Source organism: Pecten maximus, chromosome 14, assembly GCF_902652985.1.
Source record: "Pecten maximus chromosome 14, xPecMax1.1, whole genome shotgun sequence".
Lineage (NCBI taxonomy): Eukaryota > Metazoa > Mollusca > Bivalvia > Pectinida > Pectinidae > Pecten > Pecten maximus.
The window spans coordinates 32684313-32704593 of record NC_047028.1 but is presented as its reverse complement, the minus strand read 5'-3'; the positions used below and the strand labels follow the sequence as shown (position 1 = coordinate 32704593).

The window sequence follows — 20281 nt, the reverse complement described above, 5'->3', positions numbered from 1 at the left end:
GGGATCTTTTGTTTATCAATGGAAATATATCAATAATTTCCAAAGCAAGAATTATGCACAATTATATAAATATGACCTACTTTGTGAGTATGGCAAGTTTTTAGCAAAATATTTTCATAAATCAAACAAATTTTCAAATTAATGAAGTACAAGCAAACACCCTATATGTATGTTGTATTAAATATTGATGCATTACAAAATATGAATTGCTAATATCTAAAATTCACCTTAAGACTGTTAATGTATTTGTCTAACTATATCATTCCTTCTAAAAAGAGAGACAGAAGAAAATATAAGGTTACTTTTGAATGAATTTGAGAAATAATCAGATATCATAGAAATTCACAAAATATAAATCAGCCTTTTTCCTACTCAAAAATGCTTCAAAACTGAAATTCAAATAATCTTTAATTTGAGATACCAATACATAATAGCTACAATACCATTGTTTTAAATTTGTTTGGAATAACAAATATAATTTCTGAGACACTCAATTAAATGCAAATCTTTCAAGTGAAAGCTTCCTAGCATGTCAAAGTTTCCGAGGCCCAGAAAATAATATTTGAATGATATTCAGCAAATGATGCGTGTGTTGAGATGCATGTCCAGTTACATCATTATCAAATCATCAACAACATCAATTCTGAATTTCCTTTGGAAAGCAATTTATTGATCAACAAGGAAGCAAAATATACATTTTAAATTTACTATTATTTGACTCTTCCTTCCACCTCCATATCTGCTTGGCCTACAGAAATATAAATACATGTGAAATCTTCATTTGTTAGTTTTGATTTGTTTTATTTCAACTTAAAAACCTCCTCGATAAAGTGCCAGGTTCGTAGTCAGAAATCTGTGTTGTCTTTGACCTTTGGACCTAAATGACCTTGACCTTAAATCCAGTGAGGGGCTGCTATAACCTTATAACTTCAGATAAAGATCAGAGGTGAGTGGTTTTTTACTTCCTACCAAAGGTGGTTTGTGTTTCTTGAGAAGCTAAGAAACGGACACCTTGGAAAGACATGTTAAGCTAATTGCTCTTGATTTCATGTGACGTGCCTCCCCTATTTCGTTTATTGAGGTAGCCATAAGCTATACTATAGGGAGACCCCGCCTCAAAATGACCCTAGCTGTTCAGGGGGAGATAAATCCAACAAACTATAATCCAGTGGCCTTGGTCTTTGGTCAGTTGACTTATCCTTTAATTAAGACCAATTTTGCTTCATATTAACACAACAAAACGTTCATCACTAATAAGATACACAAATGTACATCAGTGAAAGATACAAATGTCACTTTGACTTTTCGTCAGTAGACTCCTTGTTTAATTGTGAGAAATTGCAACTTTCATAAAAAATTTTATCATTGAAAAGATGCAAAATTTGACCTTGACCTTTCAACCTGATGACCTTGACTTTTTTACCCGAGTGTTTATTTTTGTGAAATGAACATATTGACCAAGTTTCATATGGACTGGTCCATAAGAACTTAAGTTCAAGCCAGGAGTAAAATACTGAGTGATTGTACTATGGGTACAGATATGGGTCTTTAAATGAAGTCAATATTTGGGAACCACTTATTATTCATAATGTTTTAATATTTAATATATTGTAAGAGCCATGTTAAAGGTTATGAAGATAAATTGCAACAAAAGCACTAAATTCTTATGTTTTAGATCCAAAACCAGAGTTCTATCTTGGAAGTCACCAAAGTTTCTTCTCTGTGACTTCTTTCCCTTTAACCATCAGATTTTAATCCCTGCCAAACACGAGTTTATCTTAATCAACCCTCATCACTTGTCACAGACTTCACAGAGTCTCTTGGACTTTTGTCCTCCGAACTTTTATCAGAAGTCTTCTCTGATTGGCTGCCTCCAACGGCAGGTTTAATTCCCTGTTGTCGTTTCTCGAAGGCTTTCCGTGGGTCGTAGATGGCCCTCTCTGGGCGTTCCTGAGAGAAGGTTAAATAATATCAGTACATGATCATTTCTATCATTCATTTCCTTTGAATTTATATCTTATACATTTCTATCATTCATTTCCTTTGAATTTATATTCTATACATTTCTATCATTCATTTTCTTTGAATTTATATTTTATATATTTCTATCATTCATTTTCTTTGAATTTATATTTTATATATTTCTATCATTCATTTTCTTTGAATTTATATTTTATATATTTCTATCATTCATTTTCTTTGAATTTATATTTTATACATTTCTATCATTCATTTTCTTTGAATTTATATTTTATACATTTCTATCATTTATTTTTCCTTGAATTTATATTCTATATATTTCTATCATTCATTTTCTTTGAATTTATATCTTATACATTTCTTTCCTTCATTTTTTTGAATTTATATTTTATACAGACATGGAGATTTGTGACAAGCTAAGACCACATTGTACTGGACGAGTACTTAAGAAACAGAAGAGTAGGCCCCTAAATGGATTGTAGCTAATAAATAGTCCATAGAGAAATGTAGGAGTATTAAAGTAATAAAGTTTGTTACAGATGAAATCATAACTTGGAATTACTTAGTTTATATTTCACAGAATTCACTTCAAACAATATATGTTTACTTATTATACCTATGTATTACAGTAACTAAACATATATCTACACTTACTCGTCTTTTCCTTCTTTTATCTTCTTTGTCTCCATCTCCTGAATCTGCTCTCTCCAACTTTCTCCCATCTTCCTTTCTTGAAGACCCTAACTTCCCTACATCCTCCTTCCCAGAATCTTCCAAATTCTTATCACCATCCTCGTTCCCTGAAGTTTCTGACTTCCTGTCACTATCCTCCTTCCCTGAAGTTTCTGACTTCCTGTCACCATCTCTCTTCCCTGAACACACTAACTTTACATCACCATCCTCCTTCCCTGACCCATCTGATTGACTAGCAGGCTCAGAGTTTGTTTGTTTAGCAGATACACCTGATTTTGATTGGTCAGTTTTCGTCCTATATTCAGAAGCACTGCCCGACCTTTTGTCTCTTTGTGAGTTAACTTCCTCAACTTTCTTGTCTGTCTGTGTGTCTCCAGATGACTTTTCATTATTGGCTTTACTGTCTGTTGTCCTGGCAGCTCCAGATTTTGTGTCAGCTCCAGATTTTGTCTCTACTGCAGGTTTGTTATCCCCATGGAATTTTGTGTCTGTGTGTGCTTTGGTGTCACCCTGTTCAACGTAATGAAAAGGAAACTTGTTAAGCATATTTAAGACATTAACATTAAATCTATACCAAGCAGAGGATCAAAACTAATTGAATAACTGTCACAAACACATTCAATTCTAGAACTCATTCTGTTTGTCACATAACTGATACTCTGTTTGTCACATAACTGATACTCTGTTTGTCACATAACTGATACTCTGTTTGTCACATAACTGATACTCTGTTTGTCACATAACTCATACTCTGTTTGTCACATAACACATACTCTGTTTGTCACATAACTCATAATCTGTTTGTCACATAACACATACTCTGTTTGTCACATAACACATACTCTGTTTGTCACATAACACATAATCTGTTTGTCACATAACACATACTCTGTTTGTCACATAACACATAATCTGTTTGTCACATAACTGATACTCTGTTTGTCACATAACTCATACTCTGTTTGTCACATAACACATACTCTGTTTGTCACATAACTCATACTCTGTTTGTCACATAACTCATACTCTGTCACATAACTCATAATCTGTTTGTCACATAACTCATAATCTGTTTGTCACATAACTCATACTCTGTTTGTCACATAACACATAATCTGTTTGTCACATAACACATACTCTGTCACATAACTCATAATCTGTTTGTCACATCACTCATACTCTGTCACATAACTCATAATCTGTTTGTCACATAACTCATACTCTGTTTGTCACATAACACATACTCTGTTTGTCACATAACACATAATCTGTTTGTCACATAACTCATACTCTGTCACATAACTCATAATCTGTTTGTCACATCACTCATACTCTGTCACATAACTCATAATCTGTTTGTCACATAACTCATACTCTGTTTGTCACATAACACATACTCTGTTTGTCACATAACACATAATCTGTTTGTCACATAACTGATACTCTGTTTGTCACATAACTCATACTCTGTTTGTCACATAACTCATACTCTGTTTGTCACATAACACATACTCTGTTTGTCACATAACACATAATCTGTTTGTCACATAACACATAATCTGTTTGTCACATAACTCATACTCTGTTTGTCACATAACTCATAATCTGTTTGTCACATAACACATACTCTGTTTGTCACAGAACTCATACTCTGTTTGTCACATAACTCATACTCTGTCACATAACTCATACTCTGTTTGTCACATAACTCATACTCTGTCACATAACTCATACTCTGTTTGTCACATAACACATAATCTGTTTGTCACATAACTCATACTCTGTTTGTCACAGAACTCATAATCTGTTTGCCACATAACTCATACTCTGTCACATAACTCATACTCTGTTTGTCACATAACTCATACTCTGTTTGTCACATAACTCATACTCTGTTTGTCACATAACTCATACTCTGTTTGTCACATAACTCATACTCTGTTTGTCACATAACACATACTCTGTTTGTCACATAACTCATACTCTGTTTGTCACATAACGCATACTCTGTTTGTCACATAACTGATACTCTGTCACATAACTGATACTCTGTTTGTCACATAACTCATAATCTGTTTGTCACATAACTCATACTCTGTTTGTCACATAACTCATACTCTGTTTGTCACATAACTCATACTCTGTTTGTCACATAACTCAAACCCTGTTTGTCACATAACTCATACTCTGTTTGTCACATAACTCATACTCTGTTTGTCACATAACTCATACTCTGTTTGTCACATAACACATACTCTGTTTGTCACATAACTCATACTCTGTTTGTCACATAACTCATACTCTGTTTGTCACATAACTCATACTCTGTTTGTCACATAACCGATACTCTGTTTGTCACATAACTCATACTCTGTTTGTCACATAACTCATACTCTGTTTGTCACATAACTCATTCTGTTTGTCACATAACACATACTCTGTTTGTCACATAACTCATACTCTGTTTGTCACATAACTGATACTCTGTTTGTCACATAACTGATACTCTGTTTGTCACATAACTGATACTCTGTTTGTCACATAACCGATACTCTGTTTGTCACATAACTGATACTCTGTTTGTCACATAACTCATACTCTGTTTGTCACATAACACATACTCTGTTTGTCACATAACACATACTCTGTTTGTCACATAACTCAAACTCTGTTTGTCACATAACTCATACTCTGTTTGTCACATAACTCATACTCTCTTTGTCACATAACGCATTCTCTGTTTGTCACATAACACATACTCTGTCTGTCACATAACTCATACTCTGTCTGTCACATAACACATACTCTGTTTGTCACATTACTCATACTCTGTCACATAACTCATACTCTGTCACATAACTCATACTCTGTTTGTCACATAACGCATACTCTGTTTGTCACATAACTCAAATTCTGTTTGTCACATAACTCAAATTCTGTTTGTCACATAACTCATACTCTGTTTGTCACATAACTCATACTGTTTGTCACATAACTCATACTCTGTTTGTCACATAACTCATACTCTGTTTGTCACATAACTCATACTCTGTTTGTTACATAACTCATACTCTGTTTGTCACATAACTGATACTCTGTTTGTCACATAACACATAATCTGTTTGTCACAGAACTCATACTCTGTTTGTCACATAACTCATACTCTGTTTGTCACATAACTCATACTATGTTTGTCACATAACTCATACTCTGTTTGTCACATAACTCATACTCTGTTTGTCACAGAACTCATACTCTGTTTGTCACAGAACTCATACTCTGTTTGTCACATAACTCATACTCTGTTTGTCACAGAACTCATACTCTGTTTGTCACAGAACTCATACTCTGTTTGTCACATAACACATACTCTGTTTGTCACATAACTCATACTCTGTTTGTCACATAACTCATACTCTGTTTGTCACATAACTCATACTCTGTTTGTCACATAACACATACTCTGTTTGTCACATAACACATACTCTGTTTGTCACAGAACTCATACTCTGTTTGTCACATAACTCATACTCTGTTTGTCACATAACTCATAATCTGTTTGTCACATAACACATACTCTGTCACATAACTCATACTCTGTTTGTCACATAACTCATACTCTGTCACATAACTCATACTCTGTTTGTCACATAACACATACTCTGTTTGTCACATAACACATACTCTGTCACATAACTCATACTCTGTTTGTCACATAACTCATACTCTGTTTGTCACATAACACATACTCTGTCACATAACTCATACTCTGTTTGTCACATAACTCATACTCTGTTTGTCACATAACTCATACTCTGTCACATAACTCATACTCTGTTTGTCACATAACTCATACTCTGTCACATAAATCATACTCTGTTTGTCACATAACTCATACTCTGTTTGTCACATAACTCATACTTATCAGAATATACCATTAAAGTAAAAACTCAGTAATTAATGTAAGAGAAGTGATTTTCAATTCAGGTGGGATGTTTTTCTGCACAAAGACAATTGTGTAATGTCATATGTTATTGTCATGTTATAAGCTATTTATGACGTTACAATAGTGTTATTACACAATTGTGCCTTAAAATATGTATGTCATGGCCAAGAACAGACCAGTTTTACCATGTGATATGTTACAGTTAACATTGTTGAATGCTCTACTGACTTGTCTGACCATACAATCTACTGGTTATTAGTGTACAACCTATTTACAGTCAACCTTTTTTTATTTGAAACAAGAGATCCCAGAGGGATCTTGGCGCCCACCATTGAATGATCTTCATAGGTTCCATGTCAGATTGATCTTTTCCCTACTTTTCCCTTCATTCTACTAATCTGTGCAAATTGAGACATCCCTCCAGTACTTTTCAAGGGAATCCTAGCTATATAAGAAATTTGAGATTTAACGATAATGGCTGTTTGTTTGCGAGGTTGTTTTCAGGACAGACTGGTCCAAAAATGCAATACAAGGGACCAAGGGGAACCTACTAATGAAATTTGAGAAAGATCCATTCATTACTTTGAGAAATAGCGATAACAAACTTTAATTGTCAAAATCCAAGATGGCTGCCTGTCGGCCATGTTATTTTCAGATTGGTCTCAAAACGCAATATGCATAACTAGGCACCAAGGGAAACTTACATATGAAATTTCAGAAAGATCCATTCAGTACTTTCTCAGAAATAGTGATAACAAACTTCAATTGTCAAAATCCAAGATGGCTGCCTGTCGGCCATGTTGTTTTCAGATTGGTCTCAAAACGCAATATGCATAACTAGGCACCAAGGGAAACCTTCATATGAAATTTGAGAAAGATCCATTCAGTACTTTCTCAGAAATAGCGATAACAAACTTCAATTGTCAAAATCCAAGATGGCTGCCTGTTGGCCATGTTGTTATCCGATTGGTCTCAAAACGCAATATGCATAACTAGGCACCAAGGGGAACCTTCATATGAAATTTGAGAAAGATCCCTTCAGTACTTTCTCAGAAATAGCGATAACAAACTTCAATTGTCAAAATCAAAGATGGCTGCCTGTCGGCCATGTTGTTTTCCGATTGGTCTTAAAACGCAATATGCATAACTAGGCACCAAGGGGAACCTACATATGAAATTTGAGAAAGATCCCTTCAGTACTTTCTGAGAAATAGCGATAACAAGAATTGTTTACGGACGGAGGGACGGACGGACGGACGGACGGACGATGGACCACGGACGCAGGGCGATTTGAACAGCCCACCATCTGATGATGGTGGGCTAAAAAGTTCCACCTTCTGATCCGGGTACCTTCAAATCATAGCTATCAAATCCATGTTTCACAAGTCCAGAGACATAGTGGATTACTTTTTGTGAAATGATCCTAAATATTTACATATCTGTAGACTAAAAGTAGATATTTGAACTACAGAACTGTACTGTAATTAAAATTTGGACAGAAAATTATGAAATTTTACAATGGAGAAATTATAATCTTTCCAGAATGTAGGCAATTTTGGAGGACCACTAAAAATCGATGTACAGCACAGAGTGCTACCGTACGACAATGTGACGAAGACAGACTTTTACTTTAGTTACCTTTCCTTTTGGCTTGTCATACTTGTGACTAGTTGTCTCCCTCCTGGTGCGGGCAGACGTCTCTCTATAATCATATAAATCTTTATCATCATTCATAGTTATGTATCATGGGTTCATTAAATTTCAAAAAAAATTCAACTTTTCAGGTTGAAAAATAGTAACAATTGATCGGAATGTGTCCTATGTTGTAATAAACATCCAACAATTTTTTTGAATTAAGAAACTACTATATTTATCCAGAAATTACCCCATCCCCTACTGTAGCTATTAATTAAGTACAGTTCAGTATCCCCCTCCCTCAGAAACTTATTGCAGGATAATATCAAGGTATGAAAGAAGAGCAACAACTCCAGAGTCCAGGTTTTCAAACTTGGACTCTTAAGTTGCTGCTCTTTTTTCATACCTTGATATTTCTACTTCTTAAGAGCGCCCTGCATACCTTGTGGTATCCTCCTGAGACCTAGAAGACGAAGTTTTTCCTTAACTACACTGAATGGACGTTGGTTCTTTGGGGATTTCCCCACTTTAATTTATTGCAGGATAAACATGCCAGTTGCCAGCACAGTGAAGACACAATAATCCAATATCTCATGGGACATATAATTTACTTGGTTATAACTAAATCATGACAATATTTGGATATATGACTGTACAAATAGAACCTACACAGTCTGAAACACGATAAAAACAAACAAAGACAAACCTTCTATCGGAGTCTACATCTCTCTTGCCATATCCACGGTCTCGATTCCTGTCATACTCTCGATCTCTGTTTCGATCATAGTCTCTGTTTCTATCATAATCCCAATCACCATCATGGTCGTAATCTCTGTCTCTCCCCGATTTATATCTGTCCTGCTGTCGTGACTCCTCCTTCCCAGATTTCGGTCTATCAGAACCCCCTCTAGAGTTACCTCCCTTGCTTCTGTCATCATCTTTTCGGTCAGACTTATAGTCATCCTTCCCTGATTTCCCTTTATCTCCCGGACGAGTATCCCGTCCAGATCGGGGACGTTCTGCGGCAGCTTTCTCATTCTTCTGGTCTCGCTGCCGTTCCCGATTTTCTTTAGAGAATCTGAGTTTCTCCCTGTCCTTGGATTTAGAGTCGGAGGACTTTTCCTCCCTCGCTCTGGAAGTGTCCTTAGGTTTGACGTCATGTGACTTGTCTTTATCACCCTCCTTGTCTCTCTCGGGGTTTTTCAGAAGCTGTGTAAACACAGAAATGTATTTAATTAGCATGTAACAGTAACTACAGTGCTGTCAGTTTACTGACGCTAATTATAATTACATGACACATTATTATATTATGTAACAAGACCTAGTGCCTAGCAAAGCTGTAATTACTTTTATGTTACCATTGTTTTTGATTGTGACATCATATCTTCATGGCATCCATGTACTTCCAAGTCAGAAGTGAAAGACAGTAGAAATATCACCATTTTAGTGATCGTATCAGCCTGTCAAAATCCTCTACGAAAGTTTGCAAACAACTCTCAATTACATGACGGAACAACATCTTATATGCATTTTCATTTCATCTGAAATTTATGAAACTTTTAATGATTGATATATTCTCGGTTCATAACAATAGATTTTGTAAGAGGCCATTTTTTTGTCATTGCTAAACTGTACCAACACATCTAGGGACTAATTATTTAATTGAGGAGACCATATAACTTAGGAGACCATGTAATTGAGGAGACCATGTAATTGATCAGGAGACCATGTAATTTAGGAGACCATGTAATTGAGGAGACCATGTAATTGAGGAGACCATGTAATTAACGAGACCATGTAATTGAGGAATCCATGTAATTGAGGAGACCTTGTGTTTTTTTTCATATCTTTGTACATGATTAAGAAATATTTAACAAAATAAGATATATTATATATATGTCAGATTGAACACTCTGAAACATCCTAGACTCGACAGTGGGGAAGAGGGAGCTTGAAATTATGTCGACTATAGTCGACAACGGTACTGAAAGAATTAATCAGAAGAAAATGATCAATCCTAATTTATACACTGTGGTACATCTTTACATCTTTATACAAAATAATATGTTGATTTGCTTTCAGAATCACTGTCAGACTCTCTGATAATTTTTATATACCAATTTTTGAAAGTATCACTTGAGAAAATTTGTAATTCCTTTTTATATAAAACATCTTGGCACACACAGAAATATATACGAACGTTTGATTTTGTATTGAAAATTCTCCTTGACTGACACGTCCAACTGGCATGTAGGCATATCTACTACACTGTAGTTTAAAAAGTAAATGTGATATTGAAAGCTTTATATATTTATGTGACAACCATTTCTGATGACACTTAGTGTCAAATTTCAGTTTACTTTCAGAAAATTGTTTTTGCTGATATTCTTTTTTACAAACAAGGTCCATGCATGGAGGTATACTCAACTATCAATAAGGGACGAAAACATACATCTACAACAATCTGGTTTGATACGATATGTCGGAACTACAACACTACAATAATTATACACAACAACCATCCATATCGTTGGCCAGTAAACTTACAACCTTGATGGGCTGGTCTTTACTACTACTTCTATCAGGTCTTTCTTTCTCCTTCTCTGTGTCTTTATCTCTCTGTCGTTCTCGTTCACGTTCTTTATCTTTTCTTCGTTTCTTTTCTTCCTCCCTCACCTTTCTACGTTCCTGTTCCCGTTTCTTCCTCTCTTCCCTTATTTTCTGAAAACCATAAAATAAAAATTTATTTTAGAATCATACAATATTGACTATAATGTGTTGAAGCCTGTCTTTTTGAGCAACACAAGTCTTTTTGTATACAGGGGTGCACGCTTTCATATTTTTCACTTTGAAGCTCAAGTCTCAATGGAAACAGTAACAAACGTTTTTCAAAACATTCCCCAATTTCTCTAGCAGTTAAAAATGCAAATGATGAGCATGACAAAAGAGGGCAATCAAATCTTTCATGCAGTAAATGTGTGGGGATTATTTAATGAATGGTTATCTTTGTGTGTTTGACAGATTTTATAATATTCTGAAATGCCCGAATGCCAGCATGTGACGATCAAGTCTCATCTTCCCTGCTGTGACATAATAATGATTGATTATTATCCAACTATCCAAAACACAATCAATAAATAAATTCTATGCATTGTGGGTACTGGACAAAATATGGGTTCTCATTGGGTACACTTCATTAATCTTATAAATCAGTTCTTTTACAAACCTAGAATCATTGTTAGGTAAATATTTCAATGGAACAGCAGACATTGTATTACTGGATGAATGTTAGTAATAGCATTACGAACCAGAGCTAAAAATAGCAGACAAGGTAGTATTCAAGCTTAGAGCTGACATAAAGAAATACATGTATTATGCATGGTGAGGGTTGCAGAAAATGAAATCTAATAGCTAAGTACTAATTTAATTGAGAGACTTGTATGAGAGGTCTGAAAGTGACAAACCTGTAGACCTGTTGATATTTTACTAGAAGGGTGACAAACCTGTAGTCCTGTTTATATTTGACTAGAATAGTGACAAACCTGTTGTCCTGTTGATATTTACTAGAATAGTGAAAAACATGTTGTCCTGTTGATATTTTACTAGAAAAGTGACAAACATGTTGTCCTGTTGATATTTACTAGAATAGTGACAAACCTGTAGTCCTGTTGATATTTACTAGAATAATGACAAACCTGTTGTCCTGTTTATATTTGACTAGAATAGTGACCAACCTGTTGTCCTGTTGATATTTTACTAGAAGAGCCCTAAGTCTTACATACCAGTATAACTGCTTTCTTTTCCTCTCTGCGTTTCTTCAGGTATTCTATTAATGGTGTCGAGTTCTGAGGATTTCCATGGTGTGCTTCAAAATTAGGATTTGTTTCAATATTAAGTTAATATGCACCTATAATGTTTCTTAACTATTCAAAAATTCATGACAGATTTAATTTTAAAAAATTTAGTTTCTGTTTTTTAATTAATATCTTAAATTGATTACTGCTTCTTTTTACAAGAGTAAACTTAGATTGTTTGATGGAGTGAAACAGTATAGGACTGCTCAATCCCAAAATGACCTACATTCCTGTATTGATATGACGAAGTTTCCTAGAGATCATTAAAACAGTCTCCAGACAAGATTAATTACTGAAATAAAAGGAGGGAACTATTTCAAAAATTATTACCAGTAAATAAAACCATCGCTGAAGAAAACACAACTACAAACAATGATATGAGGCCCAGAGGGCCTGCATCACTCAGATGGATATTTCAGTAATTTATGATAATGGCAAAATATTCTCATATAAATCATATTACAAAAATTTTACTACATTTTAAGCTGCCTCTTCCAACAATGGATCAAACCAAATGTGGGCCAAATCATGTCGTTATAAAAGAAGAAGACAGATTTTAAAGTTTTTGCTACGTTTCCCCTACTGGGCCCTACCCCTCTGGCCCCAGGGGAACCACACCTTTGGACCATTTATACAACCCTGGATCTCCTTTGCTCAATAATGCACCAGACCAAATTTCATTAAAATCCATTTGGTCGTTCAGGACAAGTAGCGATTTCAAGGATCAATTATCCCTATTGGGCCCAGTCCCTCCAGCACCACCAGAGCCACACCCTCTGTTTATACAACATTAGCTCTCCTTTGCCCAATAATGCTCCAGACCAAATTTCATCAAAATCCAATCCATCGTTCAGGACTAAAATTGATTTTCCTCTATTAAGCCTATTGGGGCCCACCCCTCCAGCTTTTGGAAAGGTATATGCCCTCTGTTTATACAAGACTGGATTTCCTTTGTAAGATCAAATTTCATCAAAATCAATTGAGTCATTCATGACTAGTAGTGATTTAAAGGATTTACCATAATTTCACCTATTGCGCCGGCCTCTCTAGCCACAGGGGCCTGACACACACACACAACATTATACAAAATTGATTCCCCATTGCCCAAGGATGTTTTTATAGACAAAATTATAACAAAATCCTAGCATTTCATCTTCAGATAAAGGATTTTTTAAGAATTTGCACTATTTCCCATATTGGGTCCCACCCCTCCACCCCCAGGTGGCTGAGATACATCTAGGATCTGTTCATATCAATGGTACAAAATTGATTTGCCTTCACCCAAGTATGCTTCAGACTAAATCCAGTCAAAATCTGCTAAGCGCTTTATGACAAGTAGGGATTTACATAAAAAGTTGATGGACGACGGAGGATGGATGGAGGATGGACGACGGAGGATGGACGGCGTATGGACGGAAGATGGATCATGGAGGTCGCATCACAACATATATAGAAACTCACCTTGGTCCTCTGGACCAGGTGAGCTAAAATATATACTACAAATACTCCAGGACCTTTCAAATTTTGATCAGTGTACAAAAAGTCCATTATTGGGTTGGAGAAAACTAAAGATTTAATCATAACAAGACAATACGGATGAATGTGGCTTAGAAAAGTAAACTGACATTACACAAGATTACTGATTATACCTTTCAGACCTTTTTCTCGGTTTTCCAGTGTCTCAAGATAAGTTTCAATGGAAACTACCTCTTCTTCCTCTGGGTTCTCCAAACTCTCCACAAACTTAAGATAGTCAGAATCTGAAAAGAAATAATATTACATACTGTTTTAGTGCATTATTGAATTCTATTGGGTCAACAAGAAACATATATACAGTGGAACTTTGTTAACTCGAACTCGGATAACTCGAATACCTCGCTTAACTCGAAGTACCTCGCCGGTCCCGGCCGAATTCTCTCTTTATCTTAGTAAAAAAAACTCGGATAATTCGAATTCGGATAACTCGAAAAACTCGGATAATACGAAGTAAAAATTTGGTCCCAACAATAAAAATCCTACTTGAAATGTTCGAATAACTCGAAGTATAATTTTCGTCGATCGGTGGCAAACGCCGACATTTTTTAAGAGCTAAATTCCGTTTGTAATACTGAACATATCGGCACTACTAACCTACATGCTATTATAAGTGTTTCATAAATTCATAAAAGAAATTGTCGGTTGAATCTTATAACAACAAGTCTTGGTGATAAAAAGTACTGCTTTACTTACATCAGGTAATTTCCCAAGGCGGTCGCCGATATCAGTACACACGATAGTCAACTCATCTACCCGTTCGCTCAAGCGGAACTAATCTCTGACACACCGGTAGATCTACCCGGCTGATGTTTTTACAGGTGTAGAAATGACACAGTCACCGGCGCCTATTAAATCTTTAAACTGCTGAAACAATAGCGTAATTACTGCCGAGGTGTTCAGAGTACAACTGTAACGATCAGTGCTGTCTATTAAATCGGATAAAACGCCAACTCAGTTACAGTAACATTTTATACGCACATGCGCAGCCCAACTTCCGGTGCTAATACACATGGAAATGGCGTGGTTATCAATAAAAAGTAAGTAGGCCGATCAAACAGTATTTTATATATGTCCAATAAAAGGTAATGGTTCTATTACGTTTTGTATGCAATCTGTGTTAAACTTAAACGGTTATTTGTTTTGACATTAATAACTTGTTATTTTGTCGAATTCTGTTTTATCGTTTACCTTTTGCAAACATGACTTGCACATGAGATCGTTATTGAAGTGACTAAGTGAAAGAAACTTTATCGTGACTGTATATCGGCAAAACTACACCAAATTACAAGTGACATAACGAAACATTACATATATATTTACATGTATTGACCAGTCTTCACACTAAACTGATGAGCGACAGAGCGAAGTTATAATGATTATATAATGTTGACAAATATTGACCAAACTTTTCACCAAAAACGATAACTCGCTTAATTCGAACACTCGGATAACTCGAAGTTTTTTCGTGGTCCCGTCGACTTCGAGTTAACGAAGTTCCACTGTACAAGGTATTTAACATTTCAAATTAATGCATGTTTTATAAAGCCCTACTAAAATGCCAATTTAATGATTGGCTTTGAAATTAGTTGTCTATGTAATTTAGCGACTTCTATGCCCACGTCTTAAGCTGACATTAACTTTGGATTAATAGGAATTTGCCAAGATTTTATATTACTTAACCTTACAGCTAAGATTGATCTGGACAAGTCCTTTCTCTGGAGCTGAATTTGGATCGGGTCTACACTTATCAATGGAACTGACAGTTGTGTGGATTGATCTTGTCTTGAAACCTGGAGTCTTGAAATTACTGTGGTCTAGGGTGACCTTGCTGTGGATTTAACTTTGATCACAAGTTGACCATTCCCCATGGTTAGCCAAGGTTAACATTAGGTCTTAGAGGTCACATTAGTCTTAGATTGACCTTGTTTAGTGGTTGATTTTTAACCTTGCCCTACGGTTGACCTTGCCCTATGGTTGACCTTGCCCTACACTACTGTTGACCTTGCCCTACACTACTGTTGACCTTGCCCTACACTACTGTTGACCTTGCCCTACACTACTGTTGACCTTGCCCTACACTACTGTTGACCTTGCCCTACACTACTGTTGACCTTGCCCTACACTACTGTTGATCTTGCCCTACACTACTGTTGACCTTGCCCTATAGTTGACCTTAACCTACACTACTGTTGACCTTGCCCTATAGTTGACATTCACCTTGATCTATGGTCCCTTTCTTTGTGTCGGTTTTCTTTGATTTTCTCTTTGGAACTTTCTGGAATGGTGCAAACTCAACCAAAGCTGGGAACTCATTTCCTAAAGAAGAGAGAAACTACATTTAACATATCATTAATACAATGTTATTTGGCAAATCCTTATTTCTACTTATATTTAGTCCACCATGTTATAGGACATCTTCAGATGGTTTAATTTTTCTTGTCATTAATTGTGTCAAAATTGCCCAAAATCTATAACGCAATAGTTTTTATTTCTAGGTAAATCATTGTACATTATATGTATCGCTGATTAGATGAACATACTGTATTTATCCTCAAATAAGCCTCCTCTTTATTTTAATCATAGAATTGATGATTCTTCAAAGAAAAGGGAGGGGGCTCATGTATGTGTGGGTGAAATGGCTTATTGATGGGTAGGGGCTAATTTGTTGGTAGGTGCTTAGTTTTAGGGTAGGGACTCAGTTATGGGTTACAGGGGTAGATGCATATATGTGTGTAGAGGCTTGTTTGTGGGTAGGGGCTCATTTGCTGGGATGTGCTTATTTGTTGGTATAAGCTTATTTAGGGTTAGTGCTTATTTGTGGGTAGGAGCTCATTTGCATATACATAATCACTAATTTGCCAAACTGTTTATAATTGTAAGCACATAAATATTTACTGTAAACAAGAAGTAATTGTTCATTTTACAGTAAAACATGTTTAGTACTTGATTATTTACACGAGAAAAGACGTTTTCTGGAGTCTCAAAATGATAGGTTAGGTAGCACACCACAGTAAGACAGCCTGGCCATGGGCAATTTTTTTGTTAAGCAAATAACTCCTGTATTATGATATGCATAAAAAATGAAAAAATAAATGTACACTATAATTGGTATATTCAGTATGAAGTAGTACATACAGGCTTCACATTTATTAAAACAAAAATCAATAAATTGGTTCCGGATTTTAAATATCCGGATTTTCCGAACGTGTGTTTACACGGGAAATTTAGTTTTGCCTACAGCGCAAAATGGAAGCCCACAGAAAAGGTAAGATAGCAGAAAAACTTAATTTACAACATATGTCCAAACAAGATTAATTCTGTCTTTGGAATAGAGATATTTAATTTTAAATAGGTTTCAGAAAAAATATTGTGTAGAGTATTGTGCCATTTTGGGTCAAATATCATAATATTTTGCAATTTTTGAGAATTTTTTAAGCTGTTACCATGGTATTCACAGCTCTAAAAATCACAGAAAATATCAGTTTACTTATCCTTCAGAGCTCTATTAAAATTACAAATGTTGTACAGATTTCAAATATATATACTTTATTAGAGGTTATATGTAAGGTTAACTGGCAATGTTTACATATCTAAAACATGTGCCATATTTTTCAGAATTTGGCATTTTTACTGTACACTGCTACCTTAGATGTTTTTAGTACTTTGCACACACTTGCCTCACATGAAAAATTTCGGCAGAAAGTTGTAACCGACTTAAAATAATTGCATCGCTTTTAATTTGTACTTGTTTTTATTTTTATTTAATATTTTCATACAGCGAAATTTTTAGGAAAAAAAACAATAAAATTCGTAATACACGTAATACGAACTATCAATATAACGAACTGGGATTCATTATAACCGTGTTTTACTGTACATACAAAAGAAAATTCATAATTTTTCATGTAAAACAAAAGTTGTTCTGTTTCTATTGCCAGTGAACTTATATCAATCTAATGTTCAAAACATAGAAATGCTTGGTGAATGTATTTGTCAATGTGTATTGGTGACTTGTACAAATATTCATGTCAAAAACTGAAAAGAAAATCAGGTTGTTTGGTCACACTAGTTAAAGTAAAACTAATTTGATTTCAAAACATTGCAAAACCATATAAATACCTTTACTGTCCAAGAAAATGTAGTTGTCAAAGCGATCTCTGAAGTTGTAGACATCTTCATGGCTGTGGAAATTTAGATATGCTCTGGAGAAGGCATTCACACCAAGGCTATAAAAAGTCAAGGAAAAGTAGGATCATTTTCCTATCCTAAACATAACTGAAGTACAATACTGACTATATCTCACTAGGTCACTGAAAACCTGAATCATCGTATGTTAAAGAAACACCCATGATGTTCAATGCATTTCCTGTCTGTATATTTGGGTCTAAATACAACTCCTGGCTCCCTAATTTATATGCTGTTTATAATTTATTCTTCTCAATGAAGTCCCCAAAATTCCCCAAATCTTTTGTGATTACATGAAATCCAGTAACTTGTAAACTTAATTTTCCTCCTAATTCTAAACTTTTGCTGCAAATAATATTTCCAATTTCAGACAGCTGGTGCCAGTTTCCCAATATGGAAGAACATTTCCATCCCAATTAAGTAGGAAGCTTCTTAGTTGGACCCTAAATCAAAATATCAGTAAAATCTTTTTTATTGTTGATCATTTGTTATATAGTCACACAAATGATATACTTTTTATATTTTTGATAAACAAAGAACATTTAAACCAAAATTTCTTTCCTTTGTCTAAAAAGTACATTTAGTCAAAACAATATTTCATACTTCAGCTGCTGTTTCTATTACAAGTATTTTAATCAGCTTGAAAGTCTTAAAAAAATTGCGACATGAAGGCCTCAGATTGCCATCGCCAACCTTGATGGCAACCTACTTTTCCCACCTTGAAAATTTGATTTTAGATTACAACAAGAAAAATAAAGATATTTCAACTACTAATCATTAATTTCAATATATCTTTACCATACCACTACACTAAAGTCATTCTTGTAAACTCCTAATCACACAGAATTCAGGAAATCAAAAATGGAAACCATGTTAGAGATATATCTTACTTGTCCTGTATACAAACACATTTCACCTGTCTGAACCAAAATTTGGTTGCCCAAGATGTCAGGCAAGTGGATTTTTACACTCCTGCATGCTGACTTACTGCCAAGAAATTGAAACAAAAATGCCCAAGTGAACTGAACTTGTAGCATCATATCAAAGAAAAAAAGGGAAGTAATTTGCCTATGAGGTAAGTTGTCACCAACATTTACTTGCAAATGGACTAAATCTACTGGCCATAGGCCAATATGTTGGGCATGAGGTTTTCTTTGGGCAATTCATTTGAGATCCCACCCCAAACTAGTGTTATATAGATACATCACATTTGAGTACAAAATCCTGCATTCCAAGACTGTCAGGGCCCCATTTCCAACAACATAATAACTGATATTTTAAGAAACATGTGGTTCTTTATATGATAGCATTTTAGTGGAAAAAACAGCTAATTGTTGCTTCTGAAAGATGTTAACTTGCTAAGGGGACATGGGAAAGGAATAGGGCAAGGGGTTTAGGCCCCCAAAGGCTCACAAAGAAATGGTGCAAATTCCTGCATCCTTCAACTGTGAGCAAAAGCATGACATTCAATTTCGATTGCATGTGACCAATCAATGAAAAGACAGCCTATATCAAGAATAAACCCGTGAAAAGACAGGACAGGATTGGAAATGATTTTATTCCAAGGGGCGTCAAAAAACAGTTTTTTCACTTTAATTATTATTTTACCCCAATATTTCTGTAGAACAAATCATATAATTCTCTAATTCCTTAGTGATACCTCATGTCAGCCTTGACGAAGTAAAAGTCATGTTCTGTGAGTGGAGATATTTGCTCCAGAAGAGATTCTGGTGTAAGACTTGGCGGCAAACGACGAATCACAACCTGGAAGCAATAATCATAAATCATACCAGGTATCATTACATCATAAAAACAACATCAAATCAAAGTACATGATTGCAAGCATTCAGCACCCCCCCCCCCCCCCCCCCCCCCCCCACACACACCACCACCAACCAAGAGACAGACTGTAGAGTAATATATAAAAGATATCTATAATGTACATGACTAGCTATATATATACTATAGTATAACAAGTTTTGAAGGAAACACTGCTAAATATTCTACAGAATTATATATATAATTACAGACCGTAGTTTTTATCAGACAAGAGCATGGACGCGTGCTATTACAGTATAAACGATCTGGTGTGGATAAGATTAGGCCATACATAGTCACTAGGCCTAATTATCGTAAATTTTGATAATTAGACCTGAGACCAAAATAACTATTATAAGTATATGATTAGACGGACAAAAATATTTATATTTAAATCGATAGACCTCTTCCGACTCCTGCCGCGTCGGATACATTGTGCCTTCGATTTACAGGTTACCTTCGACGGAGGGTTTTCCCTGTCTCTTCGTTTTGATGACGACGACTTCTGTTTGTCGTTTTTATCGTGCGTCATTGTGTGTGCTTCGATGTTTAGGCCTACATGATAGGCTACTTCAACGACGACGATAATATCTGTTTATTTTCTTTTTGAATCTTAATCACGCGAACGCTTAAA

General features: G+C 35.2%; 1 protein-coding gene across 3 annotated transcripts; it reads right to left on the bottom strand.

The window, feature by feature from the left end:
- Positions 1-644: 644 nt before the first annotated feature.
- LOC117342748 (regulator of nonsense transcripts 3A-like) lies at positions 645-20276 on the bottom strand. 3 transcript variants are annotated; one of them, XM_033904984.1, is made up of 11 exons: positions 20105-20276; positions 19490-19593; positions 17764-17870; positions 15862-15960; positions 13758-13868; positions 12037-12119; positions 10802-10975; positions 8961-9463; positions 8258-8321; positions 2635-3183; positions 645-1950 (listed from the first exon to the last, which is right to left on the bottom strand). In XM_033904984.1, the coding sequence occupies exons 1-11, from the start codon at positions 20177-20179 to the stop codon at positions 1783-1785; spliced, it is 2037 nt and encodes a 678-aa protein (XP_033760875.1). In that variant the 5' UTR covers positions 20180-20276; the 3' UTR covers positions 645-1782. The 3 variants fall into 3 exon arrangements, with proteins under 3 accessions (XP_033760875.1, XP_033760876.1, XP_033760877.1); XM_033904985.1 differs by having other exon boundaries at positions 10805-10975; XM_033904986.1 differs by having other exon boundaries at positions 13767-13868.
- Positions 20277-20281: the final 5 nt, after the last annotated feature.